The sequence below is a fragment of the Sorghum bicolor genome, chromosome 3 (assembly GCF_000003195.3).
Source record: "Sorghum bicolor cultivar BTx623 chromosome 3, Sorghum_bicolor_NCBIv3, whole genome shotgun sequence".
Lineage (NCBI taxonomy): Eukaryota > Viridiplantae > Streptophyta > Magnoliopsida > Poales > Poaceae > Sorghum > Sorghum bicolor.
This window is the reverse complement of record NC_012872.2, coordinates 5,913,622-5,927,888: the sequence shown is the minus strand read 5'-3', so window position 1 is coordinate 5,927,888 and position 14,267 is coordinate 5,913,622. Positions and strand designations below refer to the sequence as shown.

The following is a 14,267-nucleotide window of genomic DNA, read 5'->3' as shown; positions in this document are numbered from 1 at the left end:
AAATATTGTCTACTAATAATGAAACCAAATTAAAATTGCTAAAGTGCATTACATAACAACAAATTGAAAAGTCCAACACAAAACAATATTGTCCATGAACCAAACAAAGAACAAGAAGGTAATGTAACTATTGAGTGCAACGAGGCCACTTTCCCTTCCTCTGGGCATCTGGATTCTCATCAATCGCTGCCTTCGCTCGGCGCACACGCTCAAGCTTCTTTTCCCTCTCCTCCCGAGCCGCAGCAACACGTCTTCTTTCCTCCTCTTCCTTGTGCTCCCTCTTTTGAGCCTCCTCTCTACGTCTCTTCTTTAATATCTCTGCACGCTCTGCATCCCACTCCTTTAGGCCTTGTAGAAGCCGCTTGTCGGACTCCTTAACCTCAGTGTCGATCCACTGCTCAAAATCACACAATGGTGGAGGGGTCTGCAACAAATATATTTGTTCAAAAATTTAAATCATGCTTCGTAGGACACAAATTAATAAGTGCACAATAGAAAAAATAACTTACAATAAAGTTACTGCGGCGTTGTTTTGGCGTAGGCTCCCAGGCAAAATTCGAACACATCCAATACCTCTGCCGATAGGTTTCCTCGTCTTCCGAAATTTCTACCTTGCAAGGATCACCACAAAAGCACATAGGTACTGGAACACCGCTAGGAAGCGGCTTGTGGATGTACGGACTACCGGTCGTCCGGCCATAGCTACAGTTCAAATAATTCAATTCTAAGAAGTCATAGCAAATAACGATTGAACCGAAAACTACAATTTACCAAATGATAAATAATAACGAATGAAATTTATCGAAACATGTCGAAAGGTTACCTTGGTTTGCTACTTTTTCCACGACGTGGCATTCTACGATTGCATAAGAAAAATATTAATCATCCATTCAAAAAACTATAAATGGTTTATCTAAGTCTACAACATACGTGTAATATAGGTCAAATCAATGAGTCAAAAACTAATATGTGAAAGAGTATACCTGGCTCTTCAAGATCTATGGAACAAATCAAACTTTTGATGGTCCAAATATTGAATCCAAATTCGTACTCGATTTTTGGAGAGAAAGAGCCGAGAGGGGAGATGAAAATATGAACTGCGTCCACGGGTAGCGAAGGGCGTCGGCCGATTTGTAGCAGGGAGCTCGGCGCCGAGCTCCCTGCCACGTCAGATCCACGTGAGAAGGCAGTCCAGGACCTCGGCGCCGTGATCCATGGCGCCGAGACGTGAAACCTCGGCGCCATGATGCATGGCGCCGACCCCCTGGGTCCATTTCTGCATTTAAGTTTTCCAGGAGTCCAATTGTGAACTTTTTTCAAAAAAAGAGCCAAATTGTAAAAAATTGGGTCCGCATGAACCGCTCAGCCCTCTCGTCCTGTGGACTGCACGCCTTCAACGCTAGCTACTAGTAGCTCCTAAAGACTCGGCCACCACCTTTGAGTAGTCCTTGACTCAGCTAACAAACTAAAAATAGAATGCATGCAAACACGCTAATTAACTAACCAAATGACGACTTGAACACACTCCAAGTCATGATTATCTTGAACAGAATGCAACCCCGTTATTTAAACCCTCCCTCCCCGCATGTCCCAACTCATCTATCCTGCGCTCCTCCCTCTACACCCCTTTCTCCCATCGCACAACTACACAAGGTTCTTGGTAAGTCGTCTTGTCTTTATTTAGGCCTGTTTGGTTCCACCAACTAAATTTTTGCTAGCTAAAATTATTTTAGCTACTCTTGGGTGACTAATGGAAGTAAACTATTTTAGCCCCTTTTAGTCAATGTGTTTGGAACTTTAGCTACTAAAGTGACTAAAGTTTAGCTAGCTAAAATTTAGTTGGTGGAACCAAACAGGGCCTGTATATAGTTTTACTAATTTGCCGTGTAATATTTACCCCATGTACTCCTATGTATCTATAGAAATCTATCTAGCTAGTAGTACATCAGAAACTCTAGCTGTGTGCTGTAATTTACTGTACTGTACTTTATAGGTCGCCATACTATTTTTATGAAATGACAGTCTTTGTGTGTGAGAATACAAGGGTTTGGATCTCTAGCAGGACTAAAATCTAGTCCCTGTCATATAATTAGAAGTATTAAATATAGACTAACTATAAATCTAATTATATGCATGAAGACTAATTTGCGAGACGAATCTACTAAACCTAATTATTCAATGATTTGTCCAGGTAATATTATAGTAAACATACACTAATTATGGATTAATTAAGCTTAATATATTCGTCTCAGAATTAGTTACAGTTTATGTAATCAACTTTATAATTCTGCCATGTTTAGTCACCCGGGCCAAACTTTAGCTGAAAGATCCAACTAAACAAACCTCAGTGCATGTGATCTCAAGCATTCACTCTCTGTCCCTTGCAGCTGCAAAATCACTTCGCTCGTTGCGCGTACAGTACGTGAGAAGCAAACAATGGGATCGACGATGGATGCCAAGGTGCAGGTGCTAGAGTCATCATTCATAGCGCCCAGCGAGCCGACGCCACGCAAGGAGCTCTGGCTCTCTTCCTTGGACCTGGTGCAGGCCAACAAAGGCCTGATAGATCTACAGGATCTACTAGCAATAGAATAAACAGGGTTTCGGGATAAAAACAATACATGCAGTGACATATATATATGTGCATACACTAGATCTATTACAATTGAGGAGTTTAGGGTTTCGACCGTCGTTGGCGGAAGGAGCAGATCCGGAGACGTCCATGGCGTGGGTGTTGGTGCTGCGCCGATGTAGATCACGTCGTCCTTCGGGCCTCCACCGGCACTGACCGACGACGGCGTGGTAGGAGTAGAACGGAGGCGGCGCGGTGGTGCTTCCCGACGCCACTGCGCACTGCCGATCGGAAGGCCTAGGGTTTTGTCGAGTGGGGTGTATGCACGACGAACTTTGGTTAGCGTGCCTGCGGCCCCCACTCCTGTTTATATAGCGCAGCGCGTCGGGGGCCCACCAACCATGGATCGGTTGGGCGCCCCCGATCAGGGCGCGATCCAGGGGGTAAGAGGCCCCAGCCGTTGGGCTGGGCCTGAGATCATCCTAACATTCTCCCCCTTGATCTCAACTGTGCTATCTCGCTTTGTCAACTCACCCCATCACAAATCAGTGTATTGAGCATGCTTCATCTTGACAGTTATCACTGCTAGATTAGACAGCCACAAACACTTTTCTATTTAGAGATGAATTCTCGCCTTGGGCCCCTTACTATCCAGGAATCACAGGCTTTCCCTTAAACCCATGCCGGCTACATGTTCTCTGAACACGTTGGGCGGTAAGCCTTTGGTAAGCGGATCCGCTAGCATCTTTTCTGTGCTTATATGTTCAAGACTTATGACGTGATCCCGGATTTTATCCTTGACAACATAATATTTTATGTCAATGTGCTTGGCTGCATTGCTTGACTTATTGTTGTGAGCATACAACACTGCTGGCTCGTTGTCACAATACAACTTTAGTGGTTTATCGATGCTGTCGACCACCTTTAAACTGGGTATAAATTTCTTAAGCCAATTCACCTGTCCTGATGCCTCATAACAAGCAATAAACTCAGCATACATTGTGGACGATGCAGTGACTATTGTTTGTTTTGAGCTCTTCCATGATATGGCTCCTTGCGCGAGAGTGAATATATACCCCGAGGTAGACTTTCTATCATCTCCCGCGTAATCAGAATCTGAATACCCTACTATTTGTAGGTCATCAGATCTTCTATAGGTTAACATGAGCCCTTTCGTGCCTTGCAAGTACCTTAAGACTTTCTTTACTAGATTCCAGTGTTCCATACCTGGATTACTTTGATATCTACCAAGTAACCCGGTCACAAAAGCCAGGTCTGGGCGTGTGCACACTTGAGCATACTGTAAGCTTCCGACAGCTGAAGCGTATGGAACGGCTTGCATGCGATCGCGCTCGAACTTGCTCTTGGGACATTGATGTTCCCCATACTTGTCTCCTTTTACAATAGGAGCAGGTGAAGGTCTACACTTATGCATATTGAATTTCTTCAATATTTTCTCTATATATGCCTCTTGGGACAATCCCAATACCCCTCGACTTCTATCTCGGTGAATCTTTATGCCCAAGACAAAAGAAGCTTCACCTAAATCTTTCATATCAAAATTTGAGGATAAAAATCTCTTGGTTTCCTGCAGTAGAGTGACATCACTACTGGCTAGTAGAATGTCATCTACATACAGTACTAGGAAAATGTATTTCCCATTCTTAAACTTTGCATATACGCAATTGTCCTCAACGTTCTCCTTAAACCCAAACTTTCTGATTGTCTTATCAAACTTTAAATACCACTGCCTGGATGCTTGCTTTAATCCATAAATGGATTTCTTCAGGCGACAGCCCATTCTTTCTTTGCCTGTCACAACAAAACCTTTCGGTTGTGCCATGTATACTCTTTCTTCTAGATCCCCATTGAGGAAAGCTGTCTTCACATCCATTTGATGCAATTCTAGATCAAAATGTGCCACTAGGGCCATTATGATTCTAAAAGAGTCCTTGCTCGAGACGGGAGAGAATGTTTCATTATAATCTATCCCTTCTCGCTGAGTAAAACCCTTGGCTACCAGTCTTGCTTTGTACCTTTCTATGTTCCCTTTGGAGTCACGTTTCACCTTGTAGACCCATTTGCAGCCTACTGTTTTGGCTCCTTCAGGAATGTTCTCTAGGTCCCAAACTTTATTGGTACTCATAGACTTTAATTCATCTTCCATGGCTTCTTGCCACTTAGATGCTTCGGTGCTCCTCATGGCTTCTTCAAATGAAGTGGGTTCATCCTCCATCTGAACTTCTTCGCATTCATAGACTATATAGTCATCTGGAATAGGAGACTTTCTTGCTCTTTGAGGTCTGCCAGAAGTTTCTGCTACTGGCATTTCTTCTTGAGGTTGCTCTTGTTGGGGCTGTTGTTCTTCGACTATGGGTTCATTCGGCTCCTGAGGGACAGGTTCCAAATTGGCCATAGGCGAAAAAGCAGCAGGTGTTGTCACTACTGGTGTAGATCCAACAACAACAGGCAGCGTAAAGTAGGGTTCTTGCACCATGGGAATGGGCACGAACACCCGCTTCTCTTCAAGGTTAATTTCTCGCGCTGCCTTGCTCCCCCTGATCATCTGATCTTCTAGAAAACTAGCGTGTCTCGTTTCCACAAACTTGGTATGTCTACCAGGGCAGTAGAAACGATAACCTTTCGACTTTTCTGGATAGCCAATGAAATGACAACTTACTGTTTTGGGGTCTAGCTTTCCTATGTTTGGGTTAAACACTTTTGCTTCAGCGGGGCTCCCCCAGACACGCAGATGGTTGACTGAGGGTTTCCTGCCGGTCCACAACTCATACGGGGTTTTAAGTACTGACTTGCTTGGAACTCTGTTGAGAATATGAATGGCGGTTTTTAAGGCCTCCATCCACAAACTCAGTGGCAGAGTGGAATAGCTCATCATGCTGCGCACCATATCCATTAGAGTACGGTTACGCCTTTCTGCTACTCCATTCTGCTGTGGGTCCCCTGGCATTGAATACTGGGCTACTATGCCATTTTCCTGTAAGAACCTTGCAAAAGGTCCAGGAACTTGTCCATAAGGGGTATGTCGACCGTAGTACTCCCCCCCACGGTCAGATCTTACTACTTTGATTTTTCTGTCTAGTTGGTTTTCAACCTCAGCCTTGAATATCTTAAATTTGTCTAAAGCTTCTGAGCGTTCTTTGATTGGATAGATGTATCCAAAACGAGAGTAGTCATCTGTGAATGTGATGAAGGAATCAAAACCATCCACAGATGTCACTGGAAAAGGTCCACAGATGTCTGTGTGGATCAATTCTAGTACTCCCATGCTTCGTTTAGCGCCTTTCTTTATGTTCTTTACTAACTTGCCTTTAATGCAATCTACGCATTGCTCTAACTCTGAGAGTTCTAATGGTGGGAGGATTGATTCTTTGACTAAGCGTTCTATTCTCCCCCTCGAAATATGGCCTAAACGACAGTGCCATAATTTCGATGAGGAATCAATTCTCTTTCTTTTCTTGCTAGCATCTGCGGGTATTGCATTCTCAGCATTATTACATTCAGCATTCACATTCTCAGACAAAGATAATAAATAAAGTTTGTCTTGTCGGAAGGCAAGACCCACACATTTATTATTTAACTGTAGCTTACAATCATTCTTGCTGAAATGGCAATCAAAACCATAGTCTGACAAACATGAAACTGAAATTAAATTTCTAGCTAAAGAGGGAACATAAAGAACATCATGCAACTCAAGGGTGAAACCACTAGCTAAATCTAGGGATAAATTTCCTATAGCTTGAACTTCAGCTTCAACACCAGTGGCCACCTTAATCTGTCTTTCTCCTCTTTGAAGGGTTCTCCCTCCACTGAATCCCTGCAAAGAGTTTGCAACATGAACAGTTGCACCTGAGTCAATCCACCATGTGGATCTAGCATAACTTAGATATAAGGATTCATCAACAAAAGTTATAATGTCCTCACCTTTCACTAGGCAATGTTTCATGAACTTAGGGCAGTCATGCTTCCAATGCCCTGTCTCATTACACCATCTACAGCGATCCGGGTCCTCCTGCCTGTGCTGGTTGTCTTGCTTTGGGTGTGCTTTAGGCTGTGAAGTGCTTCCTCCCTTGTTCTGGGAGGTGGAGGCATCTGGAGCTTTCTTGTTGTAGAATGGCTTCTTGTTCTTTCCTTTCACAAAGTTCACAGAACCACCATTTGCATTCTTGAGCCTTTCTTCCTCTTGCACACACATAGCAATCACCTTCTCTAAATCCCACTCCTCTGGCTGTGTGTTGTAGTTAACAACAAATGTCTCATACTCTTTAGGAAGTGAGTTTAGAGCTAGGTGAATGAGGAAACCATCAGCGAGGGGCATCTTTAGCTTCTCTAACTTGGCTGCCATGGTGCTCATGCTCAGAATGTGCTCTCTCACACTCCCCCCTGTGAACCTCATGTTAGTGAGTTTCTGGATCAGGGTGGAAGCATGAGCTTTGGTGGAACCAGTAAACTGATTCTTCACTTTCTCAAGGTATTCTTTTGCAGTGTCACATTCTGGGATTGCACCTCTTAGGCCCTCTGTGATGGTTTTCTTGATGACAATCTTGCACTTGCGGTTTGACTTTTCCCACTTGTACTTCTCAAGATCATACTTTGCTCTGATGGGAGCAAAGTCTCGCTTCCGATTAGCAAAAGCTTCATCGGTCTCATTCTGAGCCCTTTCGGGCTCCTCTGGCTCAGTGGGCTTTGGCTCCTGAAGAGCCAAATCTATCTCAGCAAGTGCTAGAGCTGCATCAAGTTCCTCGCGCCACAGAACATAGTTCTGCCCCGTCAGCTTTGGGATTGCACTAATGAAGTGCATCGCATTGAGTGCTTGGTCTGAAATTAAATATGAGAAAATAGTGAGAACATCAACATCTAGGAAAATTAATTGCATAACTTAATTTAACGTTGGTCAAAATCAAGATATACAAAAAATTAACTCTGTACATAAATTCTAATCACCGTTGGGCAGAATAGAATAAAAGCATAAAAATAGAACTTGAAATTTGCAATATTGTTATTATTAACGTTGGTCAAAAAATAACAATATCACAAAAATACTGGGCTTTAAAACTCATGTCTCAAATTAAATATCTCGTTGGTTCAATTTAATATGAGAACGAAATAATAACTTGCGCAGCGGAAAAACATTAATTTACTTGCTATTTTCAGAAGCATAACTAGCTGACTGTGCTTTCTAATTAATATACACGTTGGTGCAAATTAAATAGAATTTAAAACTGAGCAAAACGAATATTTTAAATGCTTCTGAAAATCAAATCGAATATAACAAAAGAATTTCTGTGCTTGTTGGACCAGGGCGAACACAATGGCCCACGGCCACTTTCGGCCCAGCAGTGCGCAACGCAGTGCCCAGGGCTGCCTGTTTTTTTTTTTTTTTTTTTTTTTCTCCTTCGCTGACTGGATTTTCGCGGCCCAGTTAGGTGAAAACGGCCCATGGCCGACCCGCGCACAGGCGCCCCCCGCGCCCAGGCCGCAACCTGGGCCTGGGCCGGGAAATCGCCATCCCGCCTGGGCCGAAAATGGCCCAGTGCCATCCTGGCCGTTGATCTCAATCCAACGGTTCAACGAAAAAATCGCTGGGATAAAACCTGCTGGCCGCCACTTACTCTCCCAAACCCTAGTTTCTTTCTTCTTCGTTCCCTCTCCAGCACAGGGACAGAGCCGCCGCCGGCGCTCTTCCTTGCTTCTCTTCTCTCTGCGCGTGGACAACAGGGAGCCGCCGCCGCCGGCACCGTGCCCAGCAGCAGGGCCACCGCCGTTGCCCTCTCTCTCTTCTCGCTCTTCCACTCCAGCCCGCGCCGCGCGCAGTCAGCAGCAGGGCCGCCGCAGCGGCCGGAGGGGATAACCGGCGCCGCCACGGGTCCCCTCGCCGGTGCGTGCGCTCGTCCTGTGCGGAGCGCACCGCCGTCGAGCGGTTTCGTGTGCGGTGCCCTGAGCTCGGTCCTTGGCTTGCTTGTGCGCCCCGCCCGCCATGGAGAAACGGCCGGAGACGAGGTCGTGATAGGTGAGTCCCAGGTAAGGGTACTCCTTCCCCTTGCTGTTTAGGGTTAGGGTTTTGAAATCCCCTTCCCTGATCTGGTTCTCGTGCTAGGGTTGGGGTTTTGGATCTGAGCGCTAGGGTTAGGAATTCGAAAAAACCTCTCCTTCTACTTGCTGTTCTTGCTGGGTAAATCCCGAAAAACCCCGATCTATTACTAGATCGGCTGATACCATTGATAGATCTACAGGATCTACTAGCAATAGAATAAACAGGGTTTCGGGATAAAAACAATACATGCAGTGACATATATATATGTGCATACACTAGATCTATTACAATTGAGGAGTTTAGGGTTTCGACCGTCGTTGGCGGAAGGAGCAGATCCGGAGACGTCCATGGCGTGGGTGTTGGTGCTGCGCCGATGTAGATCACGTCGTCCTTCGGGCCTCCACCGGCACTGACCGACGACGGCGTGGTAGGAGTAGAACGGAGGCGGCGCGGTGGTGCTTCCCGACGCCACTGCGCACTGCCGATCGGAAGGCCTAGGGTTTTGTCGAGTGGGGTGTATGCACGACGAACTTTGGTTAGTGTGCCTGCGGCCCCCACTCCTGTTTATATAGCGCAGCGCGTCGGGGGCCCACCAACCATGGATCGGTTGGGCGCCCCCGATCAGGGCGCGATCCAGGGGGTAAGAGGCCCCAGCCGTTGGGCTGGGCCTGAGATCATCCTAACAAGGCCATGTCCCGATAATCTACCTGTACCACCACAACAGCTCTAGCGATGGTGCCATGGCTGATTTCTTCAACGTGGCCAGGCTCAAGGAGGCCATGGCTAAGGCCTTGGTGGCCTTCTACCCGCTTGCTGGCCGCCTCGGCGTCAGCAGCGACGGTAGGATGGAGATCACCTGTAACGACGAAGATGCACTCTTTGTCGTCGCTCGGGCGCCGGACCTCACCACCGACGAGGTCAAGGCATTCAAGCCATCGCCTGAGCTAAGGAACCTGCTTGTTCCACGTATTGAGCCGTCGTCGTCGTCCATCATAATGGCCATACAGGTTCACCCTTCTTGCTCTCTCTGCTTCCATGCTTCCCAATAGGGTATATGTATGTAGAGCATATTTTTCGACGACCTTTAATAACTTACACACGCTAGCTAGTCTGATGATTTTCAACCTTAAACTATCAAACCAGGTAAAGGACGCCCTCCAACTATCGAAATCGGGCAATTTTAGTTTTCTGTTTTGTAAAAATAACAAAATTTGGTTCACTATCTATCACAAATAATTTATTTCAAACCCAGAAATGTGAATCTAGTATGTACTTTTATTTCCTAAAAAAAATTATATACCTATCTATTATCTATATATATAGTTGATTGGAGCTGGTCTATTTATGTTCCTGTTTGCTTTATTGCTCGTAGTTGTGCTCCTTATTTATTTAACCCAAATAAGAGTAAAAAACTGTAGATAGAGCCCCAATAGATACATAACATTTTTATAAGAAAATTAAGTTTCATATTTTCTAAATTAAAATAAATTAAGTTTGAATGTCTATTGATCAATCAGATTTTTATTTGTTAGAAACTAGAAAAGTACCTTTAAAATAGCCAGTGGGACCAAATTTCTGCGGACAATTAGAGGGTGTTCGTTACCCGTTTTTATAAATCAGGGTTTGAAATCAAACTGAGTAATCTGTAAGTTGAAAATCTTACTTTACAATTCCAACAAGTGTAGAACTTGATGTCGCATAGCACTACTGCACTAGGTACTTCCTCCGTTCCGGAAGGATAATCATATTTCAAAAAAAAGCAAAATTATATAAATTTTGACCAACAATTATTCACAACATGAAACTCGTATGAATGAATTTGTATTCAAAGTGCCTTTGAGAGTATATTGATTCTTTTAGCAAGTAATAGTATATAATATTCTTTCTGTTCTAAATTATAAGATGTTTTGGCTTTTTTAGATATATTTTTTATTATATATTTAGACTATATATATTCAAGTGCATTGAAAAACAGTGTTTTTAGAAAAGTCAAAATGCCCTATAATTTAGAATGGTAATAGTTAATAGTGATTTTATTTTATTTGACCTTTCTATGATCATAATACATCAATTATTTTGATACCGAGGGAGTATGTATATGTCAATTCACATGCTTATTGTGGCAGGTGACTTTCTTGAAGTGTGGAGGGGTGGCATTGGGGACAGCTCTCCACCATATCTCTAGCGATGCCTCAAGCGCATTCCACTTCTTTCAAACATGGTCGGCCTTCTCCACGCATGGTGACCACGCTGTCATGGAGCTCCCGTGCCATGACCGTAGCCTACTCCATGCACGGTCCGATCCCCACCCATAGTCCACCCCGATGCACTCTTGACGTTGCACCCTAAGCTCATCTTCTCCAACCCGTCGGGACCTCTTGCCACCAAAGTCTTCACCATTTCTAGGGCCCAAATCGCTTCCTTAAAGCACCGATGTGGTGGCATGATGAGCACCTTCTGCGTCGTGAGTGCTCTCGTGTGGCAGTGCACGTGCATTGCACGCCGACTTGTACCGGATTCTAAAGTGTGCCTCTCGTTCCCGATCGACCTCCGACGCAGAATGAGGCCACCCCTCCCCAACCATTACTTTGGCAATGCAGTGTTCAGGCTAGATGTCACGAGCACGGCACGAGACATTGCAAAGGAAGCGTTGGGATCCATCGCTGGCCGCATCAAAGGCGTCATCGATCGGATGGATGAAGAGCTGGTGCGATCCGCGATCGACTACTTTGAGATGGCGCAGATTGGCAGTCGGCCTCCAAAGGGCACCTTGCCACAGACAGATCTATATATTGTTAGCTGGTTTGGCAGACCACACTACGATGCGGATTTTGGATGGGGGAAGCCGCAGTTGATGTCGCTGGCTGAGCATGGCAGTGGCGGCTGCGTGTGCTTGATGAACAATGAGGGGACAACACACGATGTTGGTGGCAGCAGTGACATCCGAGTGGTCATGTGCATGGAGGCTGTAAATATGAAGGAGCTACAGTGGTTGCTTGGGTGTTTGGTTCCAAGAACTAAACTTTAGTTTTCGTCACATCGGATATTTGGACACTAATTTAGAATAGTAAATATAGATTAATTATAAAACTAATTTCACAGATTGAGACTAATTTACAAGACGAATATATTAAGTCTAATTAGCTCATGATTTGACAATGTGGTGCTACAGGAAAAAGCACTATTCCAAACATGAATTAATTAGGGTTAATAGATTCATCTCGTTAATTAATCTAGTCATGTACAATTAGTTTTATAATTATCTCATGTTTACTCCTTCTGGTTAGCATCAGAACATTTGATGTGATATGGAATAAACTTTAGTCCAGAGGTCATACCTCCTGCGATGATTACCGGCTTAGCTAAGCCATGGTAGAAAGTACTGTTGACTGATTTATTATGAAAGAAAAATAAAAACACCGTTGAATGGTTGGTAGATTCGGCTGATAACCTTGAGCGAACAGGTAGCCTCTCAGGCTCTGTTCAGTACTATGTGCAACTGTGGTCAACTACTGTTCATCACTATTTATATATTTACTTTGTACCCACTGTTCGAATAAACTGTTGGTCACTGTTGTGTTACTGTTACGAGACAAATATTTGTGTGTTGCAATGAGAAAAATTAATGTCATACTAATATAAGTAGAAATGGGTGGTGTCCTTGTTATTCTAAAAATAATACTTCAAACATGATGTTGGGGACATCAATATTACAAGAGTCTTCACGAAGAATGGGCAAGATCGCACATGGTTGTCTCGGAGATATTAATAGGTACTATAAATTGATTTTTTGCATGGCCAGATAAGCAATTATGTCAAAAGTATATCTGCTGACAAAAATAAATGTTACACCCTTCTAACAGCTTCCTAATTAAGAGCAGCTCCAACAATCTACTTTTAAGCTAGCTCTAAACATTTCTTTTATATTTTAATAAAAGAATGAAAAAAAACTAGCTCTTGATCAAGAGTTAAGTTCTTGCACACATTTCAAGGTTATGTAAAAGTATCATGTGAGGTTATCTATTTCTAGTAATATTAGAGAAACTAGTTTAGAGCAACTATTGTAGATAAGGGTATTGCAGAGCGGTCAAGCAGTAATTCTTCGTCTAGGCGAGTAAACATATAAATAACATCACCAAGAGCAGATGCTAGAGAAAAGTGTTTAGGAGTCAATCGGAGTTAATAATTATAATTGAATCATCACTTTTGGTATTTCTGGGTCGACGAGTACTCGTTACACTCTATTTAGTCCTGCTACTCCTGGTACTATATTTACTGCAGAGATCGATTGACCCGTGCAAAACGTCTCAAAAAAAAAAAGATTGACCCGTGCACAATGGAGGCTCTCCTAGCAAATTATGAAAACCTTGACGCCTACACGACGGTACTTGCCTCCTTTCCGTAAGACGTCGACCGCTGTCAGCTCTTGCTCTGTTCCTCACCCCACGATGGCCTCCGGCTGCAAATCTGGTAGGGTTCGTTGCGGATTTGGTGGGGGAAGAGATGGATCAACCTGTGATGCTACAATAGAAGTTGATGCTATAATAGAAGGAAAAATAGAAGTTGATTCTTGTAGCATAGTTAAGTTGGATACAGAGTAGATTACTACTCCTGTAGCATAGTGAAGTTGATTCTTGTATGGCTTTATTGTACCATATGATGAATTCTATAATATGACATAATAAACAAATTGTACAGAATCATGGCCAATGTACATAAGGGGCTGTTTGGTAGGATGTGTTAAAGTTTAATAGGTATTGTTTTATTTTATTTAGCAATTAATGTCTAATCATGAACTAATTAGGTTTAAAATATTCGTCTCGCAAATTACTCTCTACCCGTGTTTTAGTTTCGTAAATAGACTATATTTAGTACTCCATGCATGTGTTCAAACATTCTATGTGAGAGTTAAAATTTACCGATACAAACCAAATAGGGCCTAAGATCCTGAAATTGGAATTTATATTAATTGTTTATATTTTAGTCAGTTTGTTTACCAGTTTAGTAGCTAAAGTGATAAGGCCTTGTTTAGTTGCACCTAAAACCTAAAAGCCTTTTAAGATTTTTCGTCACATCGAATCTTCATATAATATTAAATATAGATAAAAAAATAACTAATTATATAGTTTATTGTAATTTGCGAAACAAATTTTTGAATCTAGTTAATCTATGATTGTTTTTTCGAAAGATCCGTTACCGGCTTTCATTGATAAGTGGAGAGAATAATAATTACAAGAGCTATTTACAAGTTCTTGTGGCCTCGCAGTTTCTGGAGGCCACAACACCCCTACTAATTACAGACTAGATTACAAATGCAGAGGCGCCTGCTGGTCTTAGAAAGAAGAGTGCTAATCATGAGAGATGAGGCCCTAAAGGTACAACTGTTGGCAGCAGAGCTTGTAGGCCTTTGTTCCCTGATCGTATCCATGCTTTAGCTTCGTCCTGGATCGTACTTAGCACTTGGCTCGGCGTGCTGCAGAAATTGTTGAAAACATAGTTGTTTCGTAGATTTCCCAGATAGTCAGAATGACTATGGAGCGTATCCCATCTCTCACTTCATTGCTGTTGCTGTTCCCCATATTCACAAACCACTGTTCCATATCGTCTATGCATCCCTAATTAGACGGTTTGAGATCCACTGCC

General features: G+C 43.3%; 1 protein-coding gene and 1 pseudogene across 1 annotated transcript; one reads left to right on the top strand and one right to left on the bottom strand.

Moving 5' to 3' along the window:
* LOC110433604 lies at positions 128-1,066 on the bottom strand. Its single transcript, XM_021456076.1, has 4 exons — positions 984-1,066; positions 824-856; positions 510-702; positions 128-424 (listed from the first exon to the last, which is right to left on the bottom strand). The coding sequence occupies exons 2-4, from the start codon at positions 853-855 to the stop codon at positions 128-130; spliced, it is 522 nt and encodes a 173-aa protein (XP_021311751.1). The 5' UTR covers position 856; positions 984-1,066.
* LOC8060781 lies at positions 2,437-11,652 on the top strand (annotated as a pseudogene).

What these genes read in the sequence shown, in the direction of transcription:
- LOC110433604 (XM_021456076.1), bottom strand. Translation starts at nt 855, where the DNA reads ATGCCACGTCGTGGAAAAAGTAGCAAACCAAG. An exon ending in GGAAAAAGTAGCAAACCAAG is followed by an intron (nt 703 to 823) that starts GTAACCTTTCGA and finishes TTTGAACTGTAG; the next exon opens with CTATGGCCGGACGACCGGTA. An exon ending in AACGCCGCAGTAACTTTATT is followed by an intron (nt 425 to 509) that starts GTAAGTTATTTT and finishes TATTTGTTGCAG; the next exon opens with ACCCCTCCACCATTGTGTGA.